The 24,741-nt window shown below is 38.6% G+C and overlaps 1 protein-coding gene across 3 annotated transcripts in view; it reads right to left on the reverse strand.

Moving 5' to 3' along the window:
* The window catches only part of NIPAL2 (NIPA like domain containing 2), a 103,961-nt gene that overhangs the window by 49,715 nt on the left and 29,505 nt on the right, over positions 1–24,741 (reverse strand). For all 3 annotated transcript variants that reach the window (XM_004047356.5, XM_055348070.2, XM_055348068.2), the window contains exons 2-3: positions 14,330–14,398; positions 12,774–12,945 (exon numbers count right to left, since the gene is read on the reverse strand). In XM_004047356.5, coding sequence (XP_004047404.1) covers positions 12,774–12,945; positions 14,330–14,398 — 241 coding nt within the window. The remainder of the gene's footprint in view (positions 1–12,773; positions 12,946–14,329; positions 14,399–24,741) is intronic.

The following is a 24,741-nucleotide window of genomic DNA, read 5'->3' on the forward strand; positions in this document are numbered from 1 at the left end:
TAAATATGCTACTCTTCCTTTCTGAAAGATAATAGAAGTCTAATGCACTTCCACATTCAGCCAATAACATTTTTTTTCTGTTTTAAGAGAACTTAAGATTTTCTACAAAATTTTTAGGTAATAGAACAAGATTTTTTAGTTTTATTTATCTAGTAAAAAAGGCAAGAAAAAAAGAACATTCTATTAAGATACATTTACTTTCAACTCATTTATCTTGCAAAATATGCTAAAATGAGAGCTGTGTTGAGCAAAAAGGCAGTATTGAGCAACAGCTAATAACATGACTTTTAAGTAGAGTAGTAAATTTTTCAAATGAGAAAAACATCAACTGAAGTACTTGCATATATGTTTGTAATCAGAGGTCTATCAAGCCCAACACTTTCTAGTAGTTGCTATCACAATAACCATTGCCTAATGAACACCTAGAAAAGGGGAAAATCTATTATACTTTTATTCCTATAGTAAAATTTAATATTCAAAAATAGAGCATTTCAAGATTAATCATTTAAAAAGCATTAAAACAGAACATAGCTGTAAATTAAACAGATTTGTACTAGTTATGGTTAAACCATAGTTACGACTGGATATTTACTTAAGCAATCAATTGTGTGTGCATTTTTGGTTTGAGACATGTTTGGGCAGAGACTCATGAATGCTTTTCCCTCTGGCCTTCAGAAGACATGGGTCTACAGAGAGTGCTCACTGATCTTGGTGCTTTATTAAAAAGTACTTTTTCGGGGGAAAACTGATGTAAGAAAAACCAGGAGGAAGATGCGGGCTCTCCTAAGCACACAATAGTCCTAGCAGGTTAATAAAATGTCCCTGATTCAGACAGGCTATTTTCCCAGCCAAAACTCACTGCCCATAGTCAGTGAACTGTTATTCTTGGCAGGTGGGAGATGTTTATACAATGTGACACCCTTTCCCTACAAGCTTATCAACAATTGATGGCGGATGGTGCTATTGCAGTTGCCCAAGAATCATCTTATCTTGGGGCCGATATATAAAATTTGCAAAAGGGGGTCTAATCTGAGCTGAGCGGTCTTCAACTCATTCTTACTTCATTATCCTTAAGGAAATGCTCTATTGGAAAGGCTGAGGCTGATTCATGAGAATGCTGGGAAGTGGAATACGGACAGGAATTAGCCAAAAAGACTTCCCTACTGTTTTGTTACTCAGAGTATCACTCCAGGTGAAAAGAAGAAGGTCCTGTTGAAGAACTGAAGTTCCACAATACTGCCTAGGTGGCCGGTGCTGGGCTGGGATGTAGAACACCTGGGTTTGAGTGTTGCTCTGTCCAGAACCAGCTATGGAATACAGCACATGTTGATGTGCTAGCCTTGGTTTTATTTCCTCAACCGGTGAAAGGAAGCATTTGTGCTTCGTCCTTTCTAATTATTCTCCTTGCTTGAACATTTTATAAACAGTCAGTTATTAGAAATAAGAGTGCATGGACCAAGCTGTGCTCTTTGTGTTTTCCCAGGTGGCTTTGAGTATTTGAGGGAAAAGAGACAGGTCCCCTGTTTTCCAAGATGACCATGGTCTATGTGTGCAGGTATAACTGAAAACACCAAGATTTGACACAGCATCTTTTCTTTACTTAGTGATGATATGTGTGAACAGGTATACCCACCAGTATGCAAAGAAACACAACCCCAGTGGATAAATGAATGGGCAGGAACACAAGTAATTCACAAATGAGAGTAGACAAACACATAGGGGAAAGTCCAAATCATCAGTAATAAAGATAATTTAGAGCCAGGTGCTCTTCTCCACACACAATTTTAAGGCTGAGTATTGACAAGGAAGAAGTAAAGTCAGTACTCCCTCACATTGCTAGAGTCACTGTAAATTGATAGAAACTTTCTGATGAGTGATTTTACAATATCTATCAACAGCATCAAACTATTCAAATTCTTTGATCTAGTAATTCTGCATCTGTGAATCTGTCCTAAGGAAGTATTCCAAAAAATGGAGAGTCTCAAGCCTAAAGGTGTCAATTGCAAAATTATTTTTCATAGTGGAAAACTGGAATAATCTAAACGTTCAGCAATAATCAGTAGAATATCATGCAGCTAATAGAAATTATTATGGAAAATTACATAGTGATATTGATAATTTTATGCTATTATGTTAAAAGAGGTAGAAAATTATATTTATACAATGATTATGACAGGAAAATGTATACACAATAACGGTGGCTGAATATTCTACTTATTAAGGGTTTGACACGGAATAATTAACTCTTTCTATCCTCCCAGCATCTCAATGAGATAGTTGGCATTGTTATACTCATTTTACAGATAAAAAAGCTGAGGCTTGGAGAGTTTAAGTTTATTACACAATGTCACACAGTGACTCCAGAGTCAGGCACTAGACCACAATGGCCATAATGCATTAAAAAAATAAAAGGTGAAAGGTAGTACACCATTGGTATACCATGGCATAAAAGGCAAAAGGTAATGTACCATTGATAATATACCAATTTATCAAATTTCCTTTAGACACGAGGAATAAGTTTTAGCGATCTATTGCACAGCATGGTGACCCAGTTAATAGTGATACATATTTCAAAATTCCTAAAAGAGTAGATTTTAAAAGTTCTTTTTTTTGAGACAGGGTCTCTTTCTGTTGCCCAGGCTGGAGTGCAGTGGCGCAACCATGGCTCGCTGCAGCCTCAACCTCCTGAGCTCACATGATTCTCCCACCTCAGCCTCCCAAGGAGCTGGGACTATAGGCAATACCGTGTACTAACACACCTGGCTAGTTTTTAATTTTTTTTGTAGAGACAGAGTCTCACTATGTTGCCCAGGCTGGTCTCAAACGTCTGGGCTCAATTGATTCTCCTACTTTGGCCTTCCAAAGTGCTGAGATTACAGGCAAAAGCCATTGCACCTGACAGATTTTTTTTTTTTTTTTTAACTGAGCCTGGCTCTGTCACCCAGGCTGGAGTGCATTGGCAATCTCAGCTCACTGCAACGTCCGCTTCCCAAGTTCAAGCGATTCTCCTGCCTCAGCCTCCTGAGTAGCTGGGGCTATAGGAGCCCACCACCATGCCCGGCTAATTTTTGTATTTTTAGTAGAGATGGGGTTTCACTATGTTGGCCAGGCTGGTTTTGAGCTCCTAACCTCGTGACCCTCCCGCCTTGGCCTCGCAAAGTGCTACGATTACAGGAGTGAGCCACTGCGCCCGGTCTTTTGCCTAAATATTCTTAACCATACAAAATGAGAAGTAGATGAGATGATAAATATGTTAATTAGCCTGATGTAATGTTTCTGCAGCATATACATCTATCAAAACACCACACTGTACCCCATAAACATATAAAATTGTCAATTAAAACAATTTTAAAAATTACGTTAAAAAATAAAAAAGTTTGAAAAGATAACATGCCAAAACCCAAAGGGTGGTTCTATAGGAGTCAGGGGGGGCAGGGCGGAGGAAGACAGCAGGAATACTATCCGTAAGGGGAAAGGACATGCAACCTTCTTCTAGTGTTTCCTCTGGTGCAAAATGGTACCTCCATGGAGCAGTTTAATGTATTTAATGTATCCAGTTGCCCTTGAAGCTCTAATGCTTTAAGGAAGCTTTTCAGCAGCAATTGCTGACTGCTGACTGTGGACTGACTCCTATTGGTGAGTCATCTGTTCTTTTGGCTATTAAGTGTCACTTAGGTTGGCAATCAAAATGGAGATTCATTCTGTTCAAGGTTCATATAAGGAAACCTACACTTGGGCATTTGGATTCAGGTTTCCAGATGAAAATAGATAAAATAAAGGCCAAGCAAGTTTACGGTGCCTTCCAAACCATGTCTAGATGTGGGGGAGGGTGCCAGTCCCAGAGCGAGGTATGTGTCTTGGTGTTGCACTTCCTCGTGCTTCTTGATTTACTTAGGAATCAACCCTCGGTTTGTCCTTCATTCACCTACTCTCTGAAATCCTTCAGTTTATGAGACTCGGTCCAAGACCAGCTGTTATTATGGAAGTTACTTGATGCTCTAAGACCCATAGCAGGCCACGAGAGAGAAAAAGCCAACCATAAATTAACCTGATGCATGAGTATTCAGAAAAGTTGTAAATACTTGGTTTGAGGTTCTTCTGTAATAGCTACTAATGTGGATTAATAAATGAGAAGTTAAATACCAAACTTCTCTGTTAGCAATTTAGCTCAAGGGCAGATTTTTACATGTCAGTTTAGAACTCTGTGTCTGTAGAATAAGAGGTAAATGGGCATTCCCTTTTTAAATTTGTAACATTAAGACATATGTGTGCTTTTTATTTAAACTCTCTTCCCCTAAAATAATAATTTTTTATTAAAAGCTTAATGGTACAGAAGACTGTTCAATAACTGTTTCAATGTTTAGGGCATGGCTATTTTTAAATGATTTTGTTCACTTTGTTTATTTCTCTCTGTTTTTTTACCCTTTATTATCACTTCTTAAAGACAAATCTAACCCAAAGCTAAGACAATCAATTAATTATACTTTACTCAAATGTGATTATGGATATGATATTCTTATCTGATTCAGTTGGGGAGAAAAAGAATGTTTGGTTGACAGGTTACAAACTCAAATGCCTATAAGGGCCTTTAAGGTAATCCTCTGAAGACAAAAAAAAAAAAAAATGAGGGGGGTGTGGGCCACAGTAATAAGGGGGATGGGCTCTGGTGATGAAGAGGGTGGGCGTGGTGATGATAGGTAGTCTGTAATGATGAGGGGGTGGGTGTGGTGATGAGGGGTAGTCTGTAATGATGAGGGGGTGGGCTGTGGTGATAAGGGAGGTGGGCGTGGTGATGGGGGTAGGCTGTAATGATGAGGGGGTGGGTTGTGGTGATGAGCGGGTAGGCTGTGATAAGGGGGGTGGGCTGTGATGATGAGAGGGTGGGCTATGATAAGGGGGGTGGGCTGTGATGATGAGAGGGTGGGCTGTGGTGATGGGGGGTGCTGGCCATGGTGGTGATGGGCTGTGGGGCCGTGGTGAATTATTCAAGATCAGTGAAAGGTGGCACTCCTGAATCAGCCTTAGCCAACTGCAAATCCAGCACTACCAAATCTGATTCTTTAGCCAAAAATTCAGTTTTGTGTGTGTGTTATTGTCTAATTTTTACCCATAGGAAATTAATTAGTATTCTTTAAAAGCATTGTTTAAGCCAGTCAAAACATGGGCCAACTCTGGTCTACAGGCAAGTTTGTGAACTCTGATCTAGCCTACAAATAAAAATTTCATCCATTTTCATTTCCTGGACATTCAATTTATTACGTCATCTCTGTGATATAAAGAGAAACCAGGATGTATATTTATAATGTAGGAAAGTAGAAGATAAAACACTAAGGAAAACTCTCTCTTATAAAAAAAAAAAAAACCCATGACATGAAAAGAACATATTAACATAATAATGCTACAAACAGAACCTCACATGTAAATATCTGGCTTGTGGTTTCTGACCACTTATAATGGCAACTTTATTGTGCTGCTAAAAAGCAAACCACAAAAACACTTTCATGTCAGTCACAATCAAGCTTCAAACACGTGGACACATCGAGCGTGCTCACAGGCAGAGTCAACTCTAACCATATTGAGGTACTACTACATAATTATCATTCCCCGTTAGTTGTAGAACTTTAGGAAAAGAGGTATGTCAATTACAATGTATTCCATGGAATTAAGATTTGAATATCTGAGGATATGACAGTTTGAAAAATGTCATCTTACAGCGGGAAAAGTTCTACCATTCATGTTGGCAGGAAGAAAAGTGTCAAGTAATTCATGTTGATTAAAAAAATTGCTATTGTCATTTACTGAAGATAATGAAGAAGGAACTGTCGTTCAGAGACAATTTGCGTAATTTCAAATGAGGGAACTTACCTGGATTAAGAACAATAATCCTTTCTTTTCTACATTTTTCTTGGCATGCGTTAATGTTAAAGTTGAAAAGACCCCAAAAAAGTAAAAATACTACCACTGACTAGATTAATTCTGTATTACAAATTTAATTGTGTGTTACTTCATCATTAGCAGCCTCTATAGAAATACTCTTGTGGCATGCTGAAAAAATAAGGATGAGTGGAAAAGATGTTTCAAATAAAGTGTTTAGGCTTCAGGAATGCTTTCTGCTGAGAGTATATGAGCAGACATAGATTAAAACTTCAGAGTTTTATTTCACACATTTTATGTAGGCTGGTTTTTGGACAAACACGCAAAAGCAGATAACTCATCAAGCCACTAAGAAAAGTGATATTTTCTGCATATCTTGAACATTAAAATCAATGTCCGTGTGAAGTGACACTATCACAGGCATCCTGTGAGGTTTTAGAGTTCCGGTGACCTCATCCAGGCTGGCAGTAAGCACACTGCTCTAAGGGACAAAGAGAATTCGCAGCATCTAGGTTTGTGTAACGCTATGGGTCACTTGCTCATTGGTCTGTTTATGTTTCCTTTCATTTGTTTCTAATAAAAATCTTGGAGACCAAAGTTTCTCCTTGACATGATTTCTTTGGAATTCCAAAAGGCCTCACCAGGGCTTCCTGGCTCTGCTATGACCGTCGTCTAATGGATTACAGATACATTTCAGTTTAGGGCTTCATAACAGCACCACAGAAATACACAAAACAACATGTATTCCACATCATGAATTTTGATTTGAGCAAAACCCAGCATATTGGGGAAAATTAGAGATGGAAAAGACTTATCAGACTCATGCTCTCCTCATTTTCTCAGTGCAGTTAGCTCTCCAACCTTAATACAAATTAGCTCAGTAACAGTGCGACTACTTCTCTTAGGAACTTACTCTAGGGCCATGGAGATCTTGCTGCTATTATCTTTCCATACAAAATTTCAAGTGCTTAATTTAATATAATTTATCCCAAAGTCAATCTATTTATTACTCATTTCCATTCAGCTGGGCAATGATTGAGGTAATGAGTTTATGTGTCTCATAGCTGGCATAGTGGATGCTCATTCAATATTAGTTTCTTACCTTTATTACTTTGTCTAAAGTATTGCCCGAATTTAACTTGGAAAAAGCTGATATGTTCTTGCACTCTTTTCTGGTTACTTTTAATCAATATACTCAGAGGCATAGAACTGAAAAATGTCACCGGTGCTTCCATCACATTCTATTTCTCCCTCCCTCCCTCCTTGCCCCTGCAATGATCTCCCTCCATATCCCACTTCCTTGCCGCCCCATAGACAAGTTAATTTTATACTGAGAGAAGTCTGCCATGAAGCTATTTAATTCCATGTGGCTTCAATTCTTTGGATTGTTGATAACTTCATTGTTTTTAATCATCTCTAAATGTTTAGGCATAGCATAGATCACAGTCATGGGGATAAACAGAAAAAGGAAAACATTAAATGTAAGCCCACGCTTTGGAGATGCACAAATAACTGAACTCAATCCCCAAAGGAAAGGCTTATAGACCTATGCGTGTTCACAAGCATGAATATTCATGAGTCTCTTGCAATGAACTGTTTAACCACCGTGCTTCATTAGGAATTGAAATCTTTTAAGCAAGTATTTATCTCTTCCAACACCCTAGAACGGAACATCCTATCCTTGTTTTGTCAAAATTCAAATTTGAACCAATTCTGCAGGCTGCATTTTGTGATTTCCCCATGCTGTGCTCTCCCAGGAAGGGCAAATGTCAAGCAACGAGACACACAGTCAGTCACCAGTCCCCTGGGTCTCAGTTAAATGGTGAGGAAGGACATGAAACAGGTCATTGTGAGCATGCTGAGAGAAGTGTAGGGCAGGGTCGCTGTGTGTGGTTGGGCAGGCTGTGTAAGTTTTGCAATGCAGAGAGTCTCCACATCTGAGGTGGCACCACCCGCATCTCACACCTTGTTGATTTGTGTATTTCTCAGCACAATTCTCTGACAGATGGTCCCAGAGTGTCCTGCTCTAACAAAATTAATGTATTACAATCATTTGCAGACAGACAGGAATAAAGTATTTTGAGGAAGGGCTCCCTTTTTCTAATTCACAAAACGGCACCACACAGATGAGAGGAGGGCCTGCGTAGGGTGTGAAGAAAGCAGAGAGTAAGTCTGTTTAATTACCTTAGTCTGAAAGCCAGGGAAGGCCTCTTGAGCAAGGGTTTACCTGAGACAAGAAGGATTAGCAGTAGTTTGAAATTTTATTACAAACTCCACAGAATATCTAACCTATTTCTTTGTACTGGATTTCTGGTATATTAATAGTTTCCCAGAAAACATATCCTCAAATCACAGTTGATCTGAAAGGAATCTGCCATTTGGCCTCTCTGTAGTTAATGAACAAGAGAACACAAGTGCTTTGAAGCCAGAGCAAGAAGATGGAAAACCGTATATACATCTAGCTTGCTAAGCATTTCCTCTGACAAACTCCTGTATTGGTTTTTAAAATGTATTTCGTGTTGGTAGGTTATTTGGAAATTCTTCTATTTTCCACCGTGTTTTGGTAGGGAATATGCGAAGGAGTTGAAGGGTAATTCCTACTTAATTAGATGAAAAATGAGCTGTGAGGATCCTACTTTATTGCTCTCTGTAAATTTAGCCACTGCATAGATGAGAACAATAAAAAGCCTTTCTTGAATTGGTTTCTCCATTTTAGAGAATTTAACCATCAGCCATCTTTGGAGGCATGGAAGTATGCTCCATTATAAAGAATAAGGTATTTTATTTATCTACACAATAATAATTACAAATCATAGTGACAATAGCCAGTGTTGTCATTATGTCAAATACTATCTAACCAATACAAACACTGTCCTTAGATGTTTGAGTTTACTCAGTTCTTCCGCACAATGACCTCTCATATGGGAACTACTTTCATTCCCACTTTACAGGCTAGGGATCTGAGGCATAAATTGGTTTTAATAATTTGCCTAAGGTCACAGAGCTTGCCAATGGCAGAACTGAGATTTGAACCCTGGCGGTGTGGCCCTAGAGCTCTTGACCTTTCTGCTGCCCTGGTTTATTTGGACGAGTATTGAACCTAGCCTCTAGGTGAAATTGAAAATCATTAATTAAGCTTTGTTAATTAATGGAAACACAAACCCACATCTAGAATTAACCACACTGCTAGTAAAACTAGCATTTTAGTCAGAATAGATTTTGGACCTATTATTCATTGAGAAAGACTTCCAGTGAGAAAAATAAAGTAAAATTAAAAGATGACACAAGGATACAAAGGTTCTGACTCTCTCAAAAAGCTGGACCCAGGCCTGGGCATCCCTGTGCACTGAGATCTTTCCCCATTGTGTCGTCTTCACAGTGAAGCATAGACGGGTTATTTAGGCTGAGTCTCTAGCACGATGTGACTGCCTGTGAGCTTTGCCTTAAGAATTCCCTAAAGGGTTTTCTGCAGAACTGCTGTCCCTTGAGATACAATCAAGGGAATCTCAGATGTGTTCAGTATGTTTTGGAGACCTGGCGTACTGCATCTGACTCTCAAAGATTTATAGTGTGCATAGGCCTGTTTTAGGGCCCCAAGAAGCTCTACACTAATGAAACCTGTGTCGCCTTTAAAACCCCAAATTGCAGAATCCTGTTTGATTATGGAATTCTTTGTTTCTTAGAACACCTATGAATCTACCTGTAAAACTAATGTTGGACAAATGCTGCCTGAAGCTGAGCACGTCAGTGAGGAACAGCAGGACACACAGAGAGGGAAAGAAAGCACAGAAGAAAGATGCTTCAAGAAAGGAAAACATGGGTAGAGGGCAAGTTGAAATGCCTATATTGCTAACTGTGGTGCTTCTTACAAATGAGTCCTATATATGACTAGTATATGTCAGACATATGTCATATATGACATACATGTCATATATGTCATACATATATACATGTCAATCGTATGACATGTATACTTTAATTGAATACATATTCAATTAATATATTATCTATTAATATGTAACTATATTTAATATATATTAAATGTATGACATAATACAATTTAATATAATTATATTAAATATAATTAATATATTAAATATTATATATTAAAGATAATCAATATAATTATATTAAATATATTAGATATAATCAATGAATTATATTTATATTATTTAATACAAATATATTAAATATCATATATTTAATATAATTATAATATATAATTGAATATATTACACTCAATTAAAGTATACAAATATATATTATACTCAAAGTATATAAAAGGAGCAGAAATTTTGATTATGTGAGACAAAATAGCAAGTCTGGTATATTAGCAATCATCAGTGTAGTAAAACTAGTCCACATGTTTACCTGCACAGTCTCTCCCTGCTTCTGGAAAGGAAAAATGGAGCGCAATGTGTTGGTGTGAACCAGACCGTCTAAGGAGAGGGAGGAAGATGAAAGACTTAAGGGACTTAACACACTTGGACTTAAGGACTAAAACTATTGTAAGTGTTCTGGATTTTAATAGTCTCTCTCTCTCTGTCTCCTACTCTTAGAAAAGCAACAAAAGATAGAAGAAAAATCAGAAAAGAATGTGCAATTTCCCAAGCAACACTGCAATAGGTTTTATTTTTTATTAAAATTCAACAGGAGATTTGATTTCTTAAAGCTCCCAAGAAATGATACAGAAAAAAAGTTATAACATAGGAAAGTGTGGATTTTCTGCTTCATCTGTAGACACAGACATAAGAGACATCTGGTTTATACTTTCCCTTTTCCTTCAAATTCTCTAGAGTTTCTAGAGTCTTTATAAAGAATCTCAGGGTAGCAGGGGTTTGTTCTAGGGAAAATCCTCCATCACCAGCAGTCCCTCACCCACCCACAAAGCTTTACAATGACTTAAATCCAGCTCAGGACTGCTGTGGGAATACTATTTATGAACATACATTACTGTGTGCAAAGATTGTAAAGTAGGAAATGAGTTGTGTTTGAGGCTGTAAGTTCACATCTTTGAATCACTTCAGATGGACAGAGAGGGAGGTAGCTAAAAATGTTCTGAAGCTGAAACATTAATTGGGGCTAACAGCACACAAAGAAAAATAATCTGTTGCATGAAGAAAAAGCCCATCTGTCAAGGCAGTGGGCTCAGAGTTTTAAGGTGGGTGGACCAGCTCACAGGGGACTTGGGGAGAATAGGACACTCTTTCTGAGTGGAAGATTGGAAAGCTTCAGCTTTCAGGTTTTAATGAGAGCTTGGATCAAGTCTTGCCAAGGTGGGCAGACTCACAGGCAGCTTCACTGAAGGTCTAGAAAGCGTGCCACTGCTGACCCTGAAGTGCTGAAAACTGCCCCATTCTCACTTCAGGCCCCATGAGGTCTGGCTATATAGCATTTCTGTGAAATCTCTGATCTTTACAATATTTCCCCTTTGTTTGAACCACCTGAGGTAGCACCCTTTTTCTTATACCCCACTCCTGCAAAAGGCTTCCCAGGACCAGGACACATGAGATAAATGGAGAATTTCAATACGATATGGTGCACTCACCACCAGCCTTCCCCAGTTATCTATCCAATATGCCTGGACACATTTTTCTCTGGCTATTTCATGGAAACGGCATAAAGTAAGGAAAAAAACTAAAGATCAGCATGACATACACTGTCATTATGGAGAATAAAACAACATTTTCAAGACAGCAGGAGTATGGAGGGATCCCAAGTTCATCATATAACTAGATCTTTTATCTGTTATTTCTCAGATTTTGAAAACATAAAACGTCTAAAATGTCTATGTACATGTTAGTGGTTTACTAAATAGAAAGTGAGGTTTACCCAATTTGCTTATTCTATTGGAATGTTAAAAACAGTAAATGATTACATAAATTGTGTGCCTCTTCGGAGTAGTAACAGGATGGCTCTTTTAAGTAGCCAATTTCTAGAAAGCAAAGTAAGTGTTTTTTGCTAAATATTCTATTAGACCTCATTAAAGTATTTTAAATAAAATATTTTAAATGATTGAGATAAATGACTTACAAAATAAAATTCTCTTCGAATCTACATCGTTTCAGTTTAAATGATGTTTTCTTTAAGAATATCATATAGTTGTTTAGGAGGAACATTTAAATTGGGATATGTAAACATGTGATATGCTTGATCTAGTTGTTAACAGATAATGACTATCAAGTTGTTTCTATTTCAATCAAGTTCTAAATTCACGCAAATGTAGAAACATTCTGTTTCCATAGCAGCAGATAAAGAGTAAAACCAAAAAGATTTTATTGATTTTAACAGGGCTTAGAGAATTTGTTCTCCTTTTTAGCAATGATTTTTGCTCATTTTTTTCAGTCTTTCACATCTCATTTTTTCTTTTCTAAATGTATTTAGTAAATTACATAAAATTTCAAAGTAGATATTTGTGACATTACTGTAAAATTACACATTCTTATAGTAATGCAGACTAACCAATATTTAGTTCTTAATGTCAAAGAGATACTAAACTATGAAGTCAAGACCAGGCATCAAAGACTCTAACTACAGGCATTATCAGTTTAACATATGAATAAAACATTGCATTACAAATGCTTTTAGGTAACTCATTAATGATTACAAGCACAGTATAACATTTTCTGTCGCCGTTAATTTAGCGACAGAAATTAAGACTCAGGCATCAGGCTTTCACACATAAGTGTTAGAGTCACAAAATGCAAGTTTCTTTATGGTTAATGTGACAGCATGACAATGGATCGCTGAAATTTAGCAGAATAATTGTTCCATGTTAACGTGATAAGAAACCAGGCAATAGACTTTCTTCTTTGGTGCATTTGTTGTTTCAGTTGTGTGTTTTTCTCCGATTATTCTGCTCTTTAAGTTTCTGTTTGTCAAAATACAGAATGGCTTACCTGTAACAGACACACAGCCTAACGGAGCGATCAGAGTAATGGGAGCAAATCCATAGGCTGCAAAGTTCCCCGCCTCTCCCACGGCCATCAGCAGGACACCACCCCACCACAGCACACTCTTGAAGTATGGCCTTGGGTGCTCTTGTTGTGCCAGCTGAAGGTGAGAATATTTCTGAAAGTAAATCAGAAGACAAATAAGAAAACATTCTGAGCTATGAGGGGAATGCCACTTTTTTTCTTTTGTATTCCTTTAATTCTTTTTATAAGAACGCTAATTTATTTTTGTATTTTTTTTAAGAACGAATACATTTTTGGGGAATTATTGAAAATTATATTAGGTCATTTTCTAGCAAAGATTTGTATAAACAAATATAGTAGTTACCCCCCGATCCACGGATTCATTTTCCGTGGTTTCAATTACCCATGGTCAGAAAATATTAGATGGAAAATTCCAGAAATAAACATTTCATACATTTTAAACTGCATGCTTTTCTGAGTAGCAGGATGAAATCTCTTGCTGTCCTGCTTGGTATGTGAATCCTCCTTTTGTCCAACGTATCCATGCTGCAGATGCTCCCTGTCCCTTGGTCATTCAGTGGCCCTCTCGGTTATCAGATCAGCTGTTGCAGTAGCACAGTGCTTGTGTTCAAGTAACCCTTATTTTACTTACTTGTTCTATTTTATTATTAGTTATTGTTGTTAATCTTTTACTGTGCCTAAGTTATAAATTAAATGTGATCACAGGTATGTATGTATAGGAAAAACATAGTATATACTGAATAGAGTTCAGTATTAGCTCTAGTTTCAGACATCCACTGGGAGTCTTGCAATGCATTCCCTGAGGATAAGAGGGAATTACCATATAACATCCTGGGAGATATTTTGATGCTCAGGTTTATTTTGATTCAAATCGTTTTAAAGACTGCACTAATTTGATTCTATTTCAAACTGATTCATTAAATGATTTAAAATTTTTTATTTAATTCATGGTTTGGTTAAAAATTCATATTTCATTCAGTTTGCAGTTTAGCAAATCAGCGATTTATTCATGTTTCTAATTCATGTTCAGTTATAGTTCCTATTTCGTATTCTACATTCTTTCTTCAAGACCATTAGTCTATAGTGGCATATTTAACAGTATTTTAAAGAAAGGGGAAAAAAAACTCTATAATCTCTACTTTCATGAACTGCTTCTAAAAAGTGTCCAAATCCCATCTGGGGTGAAGGCTGTGGAAGAAATCAAAGTACTGCAAATCAAACCAGTGCTATTTATCCATTAGACACTGTCGGCCCCTTAACTAAGGTCTACAATACTGTCAGAGACCACTCCATCCCGCTAAATTAATTTCTTTTAAAATCAGAAGAAGAAGAGGAAAAATGAATGCACTCCAGCCTGGATTATATTTGTGTTTATACCAGTGAGGTCATAAAATATATATTTTTTATAATTTTTATGGAGAAAAGAGCCACAAAGACAAAAGTGCCCAAGGCCCATGAGAATCATAATGTGTCCCTGGATCAATCTATAGTGTTAGAAAAATAAGCTTTTTTCTTACCTGAATATTTAGAGAAATACTGATCACCAAGTTTCCTAAAATAGCCAGCAAAACTCCAAAAAGGTGAATCTGTAAAAGAAAATGTTTTCCTTAAATAATACTTGTAAGATATTTACTGGAAGAAAAAAGACAAATTTAGGTGTTCATTCATTTGTTCAGTAATTCAGCTTTAGCCTAGCACCCATTTCCCAGGGTAGGTTTGGGATATTAATAGGATTTAATTAGAATTAGTTCTTCACTTTTTTCGAACACTATTTTTAAGAAATCACTTGGTCCTTTATGAATTCTCTAGATATTTTTCTGCCTCATTTACTAAAATAAATAAAATAGTTAAATAGTTATTCGAGTTTTTCCAATCAAGATGCTGCTTCTTACGTATCCTTTCTTTTTATTTTCTTTTCTCTAATATCTTTTGGAGGACTGTGATATGAAAGAAAGATCGTCGGACTACAAGGTAAAGGATAAATCTGAGACACAGATTTGCTCTTTTCTAACTGGGTGACCTTTTGAGCAAGTTATTTCACTTCTCTGGCCTAAGTAAAAATGGGATATTGGATAAGATGTTTCCAGAAATCCCTTACTTCTAAGGTTCTATGATCTCCACTGGAGATGGGCTAAATTTTCCTACTACTCCCCTGGTCAAAAACCTAAAATGATTCTCTGCAGTCTACTATATCAAATAATAAACTGCTATACCAGCTCACCACAATTAGTCCTCACCCAGGCCTCTGTCCATGACTTACTTTTAATGTGCTTCCTCTACCTCAGGTATGTGGCACGCGCCATCCTCTAGCCAGATGTGACACTTTCTCATGCCACTACTCTCCTAGGTCATGCAGGTATGCCTCTCACTCACTCCAACCAAACCTCGCCCTCCTGGCCTGCAGAGGTACATCTCCTTGAGACCTCCTCAGACCACCTCGGCCCACCTTGACTTTCTCAGATTCTAAATAGTAAGCCTCCCTTATTTACTCTTTTATATTATCATGTTTGCTCAGATTCTCTGAGGGAAAAGAACCAAGTCTTATGCTTCTTTCTATTGGGTCTTCTGCATCATCTACTGCTATATAAAATTGAAGATTTAATAAACACCTGCTTGAAAAAATATATAATCGTGTAACACAAGAACTACAGACGTTAAAAGGTAAGTTCTTACACGTTGCCCAAGATGTTTATCATAGATAGCTCATGTATTATTTAACGATTTCAAAAGATGCATTTGTTGCTCCCATCTAGGTCCAAAAGTATAATATCTTCTATTAGTGTAAATTAGCAGTGATACAAAGGATCATCTCCCTCTTATTCTACAGTACATAACTTCTAGCTAGCTTCAAATTCCAAGAAGTTATTTGAATTTCAAATGAGCATTGCAACCACAAAGAACCCTTTTCAGAATGCAAAATGTCTTTGAAGTTTTAGAGCTTTATTATATGTGATTTTTGTAGCAATAAGACACCAAATTCCAGCCTGACTCAAGTATAGCATGAAATTTAGTATTTAGAAATGAAATTTAGTATTTTTTAAATGAAGTAAAAAGTGGAAAACTCATTATATAGTTGATATATAATATCCATATTCTTTAATCAGTTAAGAATTTTCTTTTCCTAATAGAGGCACTTGGTAATAATTTTGATCACTATCCCTCATGGGGAAACAATTGAGGCACAATGCAACGTACTATTTCCATGCTTCCTATTTACATCTAATGTACTTGGCATTAATCAGGAAAATGAAGACTGAGAAAAAAATTTGGCCATGAATGGATATTTATTAACATCTCCCATAATTATAAAAGTACATTGTTGAATAGAAATAACTGACTTTAAAATTCTTTAAGTCATTCACTGAGCAGTTTAAATGGCTTCAGGCTGGGTATTCAAAAATTGGTGGCAGGATTTGGCAATAATTTCTTGGATATGACACCAAAGCATAGGCATTGAAAAAAATAGATAAATTGTACTTCATCAAGATTAAAAACTTATTTTTTTTTTTGAGACAGAATCTCGCTCTGCCACCCAGGCCGGAGTGCAGTGGCATGACCTTGGCTCACTGCAGTCTCTGCCTCCTAGAGGTAGAGGTTCAAGCGATTCTCGTGCCTCAGCCTCCCCAGTAGCTGGAACCACAGGCGTGCACCACCACACCCAGCTAATTTTTGTATTTTTAGTAGAGACGGCATTTCGCCATGTTGGCCAGGCTGGTCTCGAATTCCTGACTTCAAGTGATCTGCCTGCCTCAGCTCCCAAAGTGCTGGGATTACAGGCATGAGCCACCATGCCTGGCTGAGATTAAAAACTTTTTGCATCAACACACACTATCAATAGAGTGAAAGGCAACCCATGGAATGAGAGAAAATATTTGCAAATCATATATCTGGATTGAGATCCAGAATATTTAAAGAATGCCTACAATTCAACAACAAAAACATCCTGATTAAAAAATGGGCAAAGGACTTGAATAGCTGTTTCTCCAAGAAGACACACAAATGGCCAATAAACACATGAAAAGATTCTCAGCATCACTAATCATTAGGAAAATGCAAATCAAAACCACAATGAGTCACTACTTCACATCCAGTAGGATGGCTATAATTAAAAAAAAAAAGAGAAAAGAAATGTTAGCAAAGATGGGGAGAAACTGGAACACTTGTGCATTGCTGGTGGGAATGTAAAATGCTGCAGCCACTGTGGAAAATGGCGTGGAGATTCCTCAAAATTAAACACAGGATTACCATATGGTCTAGCAATTCCACTTTTGGGTACATATCCAAAAGAACTCAAAACAGGGATTTGAACAGATATTTGTACACTTATATTCAATAATAGCAGCATTATTCATAATAGCCAAAAGGTGGAAAAAACCTGTGTCCCTCAATGGATGAATGCATAAACAACATAGAGTACATATATATAATGGAATATTATTCAGCCTTAAAAAGGAAGGAAATTTCAATATACACTACAACATGGATGAACCTTATAAACCAAAAATAAAATTCTAAGCCCCTCAACTGACTGGTGGACCCTCCCCTAGGCCAAAGGCATTCCAAAGTTAACCTGAAAAACGAATTTAGGCCATGATGGGAAGTGGGGGTTGGGACATACCTCATTATACCCTCCTTCCTTTAGAATTAGGGCACAGCTGACCAGCATTAACATTAAAACAAAGATCTGAAGACTGACAAAACAGACTTTTTATAGCAACAAGACACCAAATTCCAGCCTGACTCTAGTATAGCATCACATGACAGATAGCAGGCCCTGAAAGGAATCAAAGTATTTTACCCCTATATATTTTTTTCTTTCTTTTTTTTTTTTTTTTTTTTTTTGAGATGGAGTCTCGCTCTGTCACCAGGCTGGAATACAGTGGCATGATCTCAGTGGCTAATTTTTGTATTTTTAGTAGAGACAGGGTTTCACCATGTTGGCCAGGATGGTCTCGATCTCTTGACCTCATGATCTGCCCGCCTTGACCTACCTAAGTGCCGGGATTACGGGTGTGAGCCACCACACCCGGCCTATTTCTTTGACATATTTTGAAATGGCCCTGCAAAGCTGTCTCTTATGGGGAAAATCAACGTTCTGTAGAGAATCTCCATCCTTTTCCAGGTCTTTTCCGTGATCCAGGAGAGAATTTACTAAGACTCAGGAACCTTTTTAGGTCTGATGAGAGCTCTGAAGCCTGCTACCCAGAGGCTTCATCTGCATAGTAGAACCATGGTCTCCACAACCCAGATATTCCTTTCTATTGATTCCAGGTCTTTAGATAATAACTCTTTCAACCAATTGCCAATCAGAAAAGCTTGAATTCACCCATGACCTGGAAGCCCCCACTTCCAGTTGTTCCACCTTTCTAGACGGAACCAATGCACATCTTATGTGTATTGATTGATGTCTTATATCTCCCTAAAATGTATAAAACCAAACTGTGGCCTGACCACTTGGGCACATGTTCTCATAATCTCCTGGAGCTGTGCCATAGGCCATTGGTCACTCATATTTGGCTCAGAATAAATCTCCTCAAATATTTTACAGAGTTTGACTACTTTTGTCTACAACCTTGAGGACATAATGCTGAGTGAAATCAGCCAATCACAAAAGAACAAATCTTGTGTGATTCCACTTACATGAGGTATCTAAGATAGTCAAATTCATGAAGATAGAAAGTAGAATGGTGGTTGCCAGAGTTGGGGGAGGGAAGAATGGGGAGTTTGTGTTTAATGGGTATAAAGCTGGGATAGATGAAAAACTTCTGGAGGTGGATATGATGACAGCTGTACATCAATGACAATGTGCTTAGTGCCACAGAAGTGTACACTTACAAATGGCAAAATTTTATATTACTTATATTTTATAACAATACAAAATTGGTGGTGAAGTAAGTCAGAGTGTGCTTTGACTTGGAGAAGTAAGGAAAAATTCACCTGCTGCAGAATAGCTCCCTGGCCCAGGGTCAACAGTGTTAAAGCCAACTAAATATGGCCTGAGAAGGACTCCGTACTTCTACATTTGAGTCCTTGTGGATGAACTGTAACCCAACTTAGTGGGTAACCAGACTGAAACCCGAACTTAGGAGTATGTGCCTGTAACAATAGGTGAGTCTTGGCCAATGCCAGAAGCCATACTTCAACCAGTCATATGCTTCTGAGTGTTCAAACTGTGTTCAAATAAGGTAAATGACAATCTGTAACCAATTCAGCTATTTCTCTATCTCACCTCTGATTTGTATATGCCACTTCCCTTTTTTTTGTCTATAAATTTGTTCTGACCATGAGCCATCCCTGGAGATTCTTTGAATCTGCTGTGATTCTGGAGCTGCCCGACTCCTGAATCATTCATTACTTAATTAAGCGCCTTTAAATTCAATTCAGCTGAAGTTTTTCTTTTAACAGTCTGGGTATTTAAAAAAAAATGGTGGCAGGATTTGGCAATAATTTCTTGGCTATGACACCAAATGCACAGGCCACAAAATAAAAAAAATACATAATTCTTCATCAAGACAGCATTATGCTGCTGTTCCTTTAAATATTCTTATCACAGGTTTATTTTTGCCCAAAGCAGGTATTCCTGGAAAGGTATAAACTATTACATTATTAATATCTTAATGTATCAGACAAGTTATTTGAAAGTAATCAGAGTATGGCAGATTGCAAAAATGGACACAATTCCTTACTCCTCCCTATATCCGTGCCCTTGGCCAGGTAGTCTTGTACCTCCTCCTGTTAGGAAGAACAGTCTATTTCCCTATCCCTTGAATTCAGGCTACAAATGCAGCGAAAGTACGCTAGTTCCAAGACTAGGCCTCAAAAAGTATTGCACGCCTCTGGTTATGAAATATTTTGAGAACAAGCCCAGGCTAGCCTGCTGGGTGATGACAGATGGGGACACACACAACCCTGCTGTGCTCGTGTCTATGGCCTTAATCAATAGTCAATGTCCAACCCCAGAGGGGGGCCATCCCTAGAGCACCCAGCCCCCGGCTGACATACCAGCTGGCTGCAGAGGCATGAGTGAACCCAGGTGGACTCAGCCAAGTCTGGCCCATATCAATGAACCCCCAGCTGATGAATTGATTCCAAAGCACTCACTGATGGTTGTAATTTTAAACCACAAAACTTTAGGATGATTTATTACACAACAAGAAATAATAGACTAAGGTTGACTAAGAAGGTGAGAGAGTGGAGTGCGGATACTGTGGATCACTTACAGTGAGAAGAAGGGGGTACAAAAAAAGGTGAGATATTTTGCTGAGGGTTACCATGGCATAGAGGCAGCAAGCTATTTTAAAAGTCAGACCAAAAGGCGCTGTTCCAAAAGTCAGCAGACCTGTCCCTGACAGGTATTCACTATAAGTGACCCCTGCAAAGCCATTATCTTCTTTGACTCTCAGTTTTCTCAATTGTAAGATGAAAACAATACCAAGATGGCCGAATAGGAACAGCTCCGGTCTACAGCTCCCAGCGTGAGCGACGCAGAAGACGGTGATTTCTGCATTTCCATCTGAGGTACCGGGTTCATCTCACTAGGGAGTGCCAGACAGTGGGCGCAGGTCAGTGGGTGCAGCACACCGTGCGCGAGCCGAAGCAGGGCGAGGCATTGCCTCACTTGGGAAGTGCAAGGGGTCAGGGAGTTCCCTTTCCAAGTCAAAGAAAGGGGTGACGGACGGCACCAGGAAAATCGGGTCACTCCCACCCGAATACTGCGCTTTTCCAACGGGCTTAAAAAACGGCGCACCATGAGATTATATCTCGCACCTGGCTTGGAGGGTCCTACGCCCACGGAGTCTCGCTGATTGCTAGCACAGCAGTCTGAGATCAAACTGCAAGGCGGCAGCGAGGCTGGGAGAGGGGCGCCCACCATTGCCCAGGCTTGATTAGGTAAACAAAGCAGCTGGGAAGCTCCAACTGGGCGGAGCCCACCACAGCTCAAGGAGGCTTGCCTGCCTCTGTAGGCTCCACCTCTGGGGGCAGGGCACAGACAAACAAAAAGACAGCAGTAACCTCTGCAGACTTAAATGTCCCTGTCTGACAGCTTTGAAGAGAGGAGTGGTTCTGCCAGCACGCAGCTGGAGATCTGAGAACGGGCAGACTGCCTCCTCAAGTGGGTCCCTGACCCCTGACCCCTGAGCAGCCTAACTGGGAGGCACCCCCCCAGCAGGGGCACACTGACACCTCACACGGCAGGGTATTCCAACAGACCTGCAGCTGAGGGTCCTGTCTGTTAGAAGGAAAATTAACAAACAGAAAGGACATCCACACCAAAAACCCATCTGTACATCACCATCATCAAAGACCAAAAGTAGATAAAACCACAAAGACGGGGAAAAAACAGAACAGAAAAACTGGAAACTCTAAAAAGCAGAGTGCCTCTCCTCCTCCAAAGGAACGCAGTTCCTCACCAGCAACGGAACAAAGCTGGATGGAGAATGACTTTGACGAGCTGAGAGAAGGCTTCAGACGATCAAATTACTCTGAGCTACGGGAGGACATTCAAACCAAAGGCAAAGAAGTTGAAAACTTTGAAAAAAATTTAGAAGAATGTGTAACTAGAATAACCAATACAGAGAAGTGCTTAAAGGAGCTGATGGAGCTGAAAACCAAGGCTCAAGAACTACGTGAAGAATGCAGAAGCCTCAGGAGCCGATGCGATCAACTGGAAGAAAGGGTATCAGCAATGGAAGATGAAATGAATGAAATGAATCAAGAAGGGAAGTTTAGAGAAAAAAGAATAAAAAGAAATGAGCAAAGCCTCTAAGAAATATGGGACTATGTGAAAAGACCAAATCTATGTCTGATTGGTGTACCTGAAAGTGATGGGGAGAATGGAACCAAGTTGGAAAACACTCTTCAGGATATTATCCAGGAGAACTTCCCCAATCTAGCAAGGCAGGCCAACGTTCAGATTCAGGAAATACAGAGAATGCCACAAAGATACTCCTTGAGAAGAGCAACTCCAAGACACATAATTGTCAGATTCACCAAAGTTGAAATGAAGGAAAAAATGTTAAGGGCAGCCAGAGAGAAAGGTCGGGTTACCCTCAAAGGGAAGCCCATCAGACTAACAGCGGATCTCTCGGCAGAAACCCTACAAGCCAGAAGAGAGTGGGGGCCAATATTCAACATTCTTAAAGACAAGAATTTTCAACCCAGAATTTCATATCCAGCCAAACTAAGCTTCATAAGCGAAGGAGAAATAAAATACTTTACAGACAAGCAAATACTGAGAGATTTTGTCACCACCAGGCCTGCCCTAAAAGAGCTCCTGAAGGAAGCACTAAACATGGAAAGGAACAACTGGTACCAGCCACTGCAAAATCATGCCAAAATGTAAAGACCATCAAGACTAGGAAGAAACTGCATCAACTAACGAGCAAAATAACCAGCTAACATCATAATGACAGGATCAAATTCACACATAACAATATTAACTTTAAATGTAAACGGACTAAATGCTCCAATTAAAAGACACAGACTGGCAAATTGGATAAAGAGTCAAGACCCATCCGTGTGCTGTATTCAGGAAACCCATCTCATGTACAGAGACACACATAGGCTCAAAATAAAAGGATGGAGGAAGATCTACCAAGCAAATGGAAAACAAAAAAAGGCAGGGGTTGCAATCCTAGTCTCTGATAAAACAGACTTTAAACCAACAAAGATCAAAAGAGACAAAGAAGGCCATTACATAATGGTAAAGCGATCAATTCAACAAGAAGAGCTAACTATCCTAAATATATATGCACCCAATACAGGAGCACCCAGATTCATAAAGCAAGTCCTGAGTGACCTACAAAGAGACTTAGACTCCCACACATTAATAATGGGAGACTTTAACACCCCACTGTCAACATTAGACAGATCAACCAGACAGAAAGTTAACAAGGATACCCAGGAATTGAACTCAGCTCTGCACCAAGCAGACCTAATAGACATCTACAGAACTCTACACCCCAAATCAACAGAATATACATTCTTTTCAGCATCGCACCACACCTGTTCCAAAATTGACCACATAGTTGGAAGTAAAGCTCTCCTCAGCAAATGTAAAAGAACAGAAATTATAACAAACTGTCTCTCAGACCACAGTGCAATCAAACTGGAACTCAGGATTAAGAAACTCACTCAAAACCAGTCAACTACGTGGAAACTGAACAACCTGCTCCTGAATGACTACTGGGTACATAACGAAATGAAGGCAGAAATAAAGATGTTCTCTGAAACCAACGAGAACAAAGACACAACATACCAGAATCTCTGGGACGCATTCAAAGCAGTGTGTAGAGGGAAATTTATAGCACTAAATGCCCACAAGAGAAAGCAGGAAAGATCCAAAATTGACACCCTAACATCACAATTAAAAGAACTAGAAAAGCAAGAGCAAACACATTCAAAAGCTAGCAGAAGGCAAGAAATAACTAAAATCAGAGCAGAACTGAAGGAAATAGAGACACAAAAAACCCTTCAAAAAATTAATGAATCCAGGAGCTGGTTTTTTGAAAGGATCAACAAAATTGATACACTGCCAGCAAGACTAATAAAGAAAAAAAGAGAGAAGAATCTAATAGATGCAATAAAAAATGAGAAAGGGGATATCACCACCGATCCCACAGAAATACAAACTACCATCAGAGAATACTACAAACACCTCTATGCAAATAAACTAGAAAATCTAGAAGAAATGGATAAATTCCTCGACACATACACTCTCCCAAGACTAAACCAGGAAGAAGTTGAATCTCTGAATAGACCAATAACAGGATCTGAAATTGTGGCAATAATCAATAGCTTACCAACCAAAAAGAGTCCAGGACCAGATGGATTCACAGCTGAATTCTACCAGAGGTACAAGGAGGAACTGGTACCATTCCTTCTGAAACTATTCCAATCAATAGAAAAAGAGGGAATCCTCCCTAACTCATTTTATGAGGCCAGCATCATTCTGATACCAAAGCCAGGCAGAGACACAACAAAAAAAGAGAATTTTAGACCAATATCGTTGATGAACATTGATTCAAAAATCCTCAATAAAATACTGGCAAAACGAATCCAGCAGCACATCAAAAAGCTTATCCACCATGATCAAGTGGGCTTCATCCCTGGGATGCAAGGCTGGTTCAATATACGCAAATCAATAAATGTAATCCAGCATATAAACAGAGCCAAAGACAAAAACCACATGATTATCTCAATAGATGCAGAAAAAGCCTTTGACAAAATTCAACAACCCTTCATGCTAAAAACTCTCAATAAATTAGGTATTGACGGGACGTATTTCAAAATAATAAGAGCTATCTATGACAAACCCACAGCCAATATCATACTGAATGGGCAAAAACTGGAAGCATTCCCTTTGAAAACTGGCACAAGACAGGGATGCCCTCTCTCACCACTCCTATTCAACATAGTGTTGGAAGTTCTGGCCAGGGCAATTAGGCAGGAGAAGGAAATAAAGGGTATTCAATTAGGAAAAGAGGAAGTCAAATTGTTCCTGTTTGCAGATGACATGATTGTACATCTAGAAAACCCCATTGTCTCAGCCCAAAATCTCCTTAAACTGATAAGCAACTTCAGCAAAGTCTCAGGATACAAAATCAAAGTACAAAAATCAGATGCATTCTTATACACCAACAACAGACAAACAGAGAGCCAAATCATGAGTGAACTCCCATTCACAATTGCTTCAAAGAGAATAAAATATCTAGGAATCCAACTTACAAGGGATGTGAAGGACCTCTTCAAGGAGAACTACAAACCACTGCTCAAGGAAATAAAAGACGATACAAACAAATGGAAGAACATTCCATGCTCATGGGTAGGAAGAATCAATATCGTGAAAATGGCCATACTGCCCAAGGTAATTTACAGATTCAATGCCATCCCCATCAAGCTACCAATGCCTTTCTTCACAGAATTGGAA

This window comes from Gorilla gorilla, chromosome 7 (genome assembly GCF_029281585.2).
Source record: "Gorilla gorilla gorilla isolate KB3781 chromosome 7, NHGRI_mGorGor1-v2.1_pri, whole genome shotgun sequence".
Classification (NCBI taxonomy): domain Eukaryota; kingdom Metazoa; phylum Chordata; class Mammalia; order Primates; family Hominidae; genus Gorilla; species Gorilla gorilla.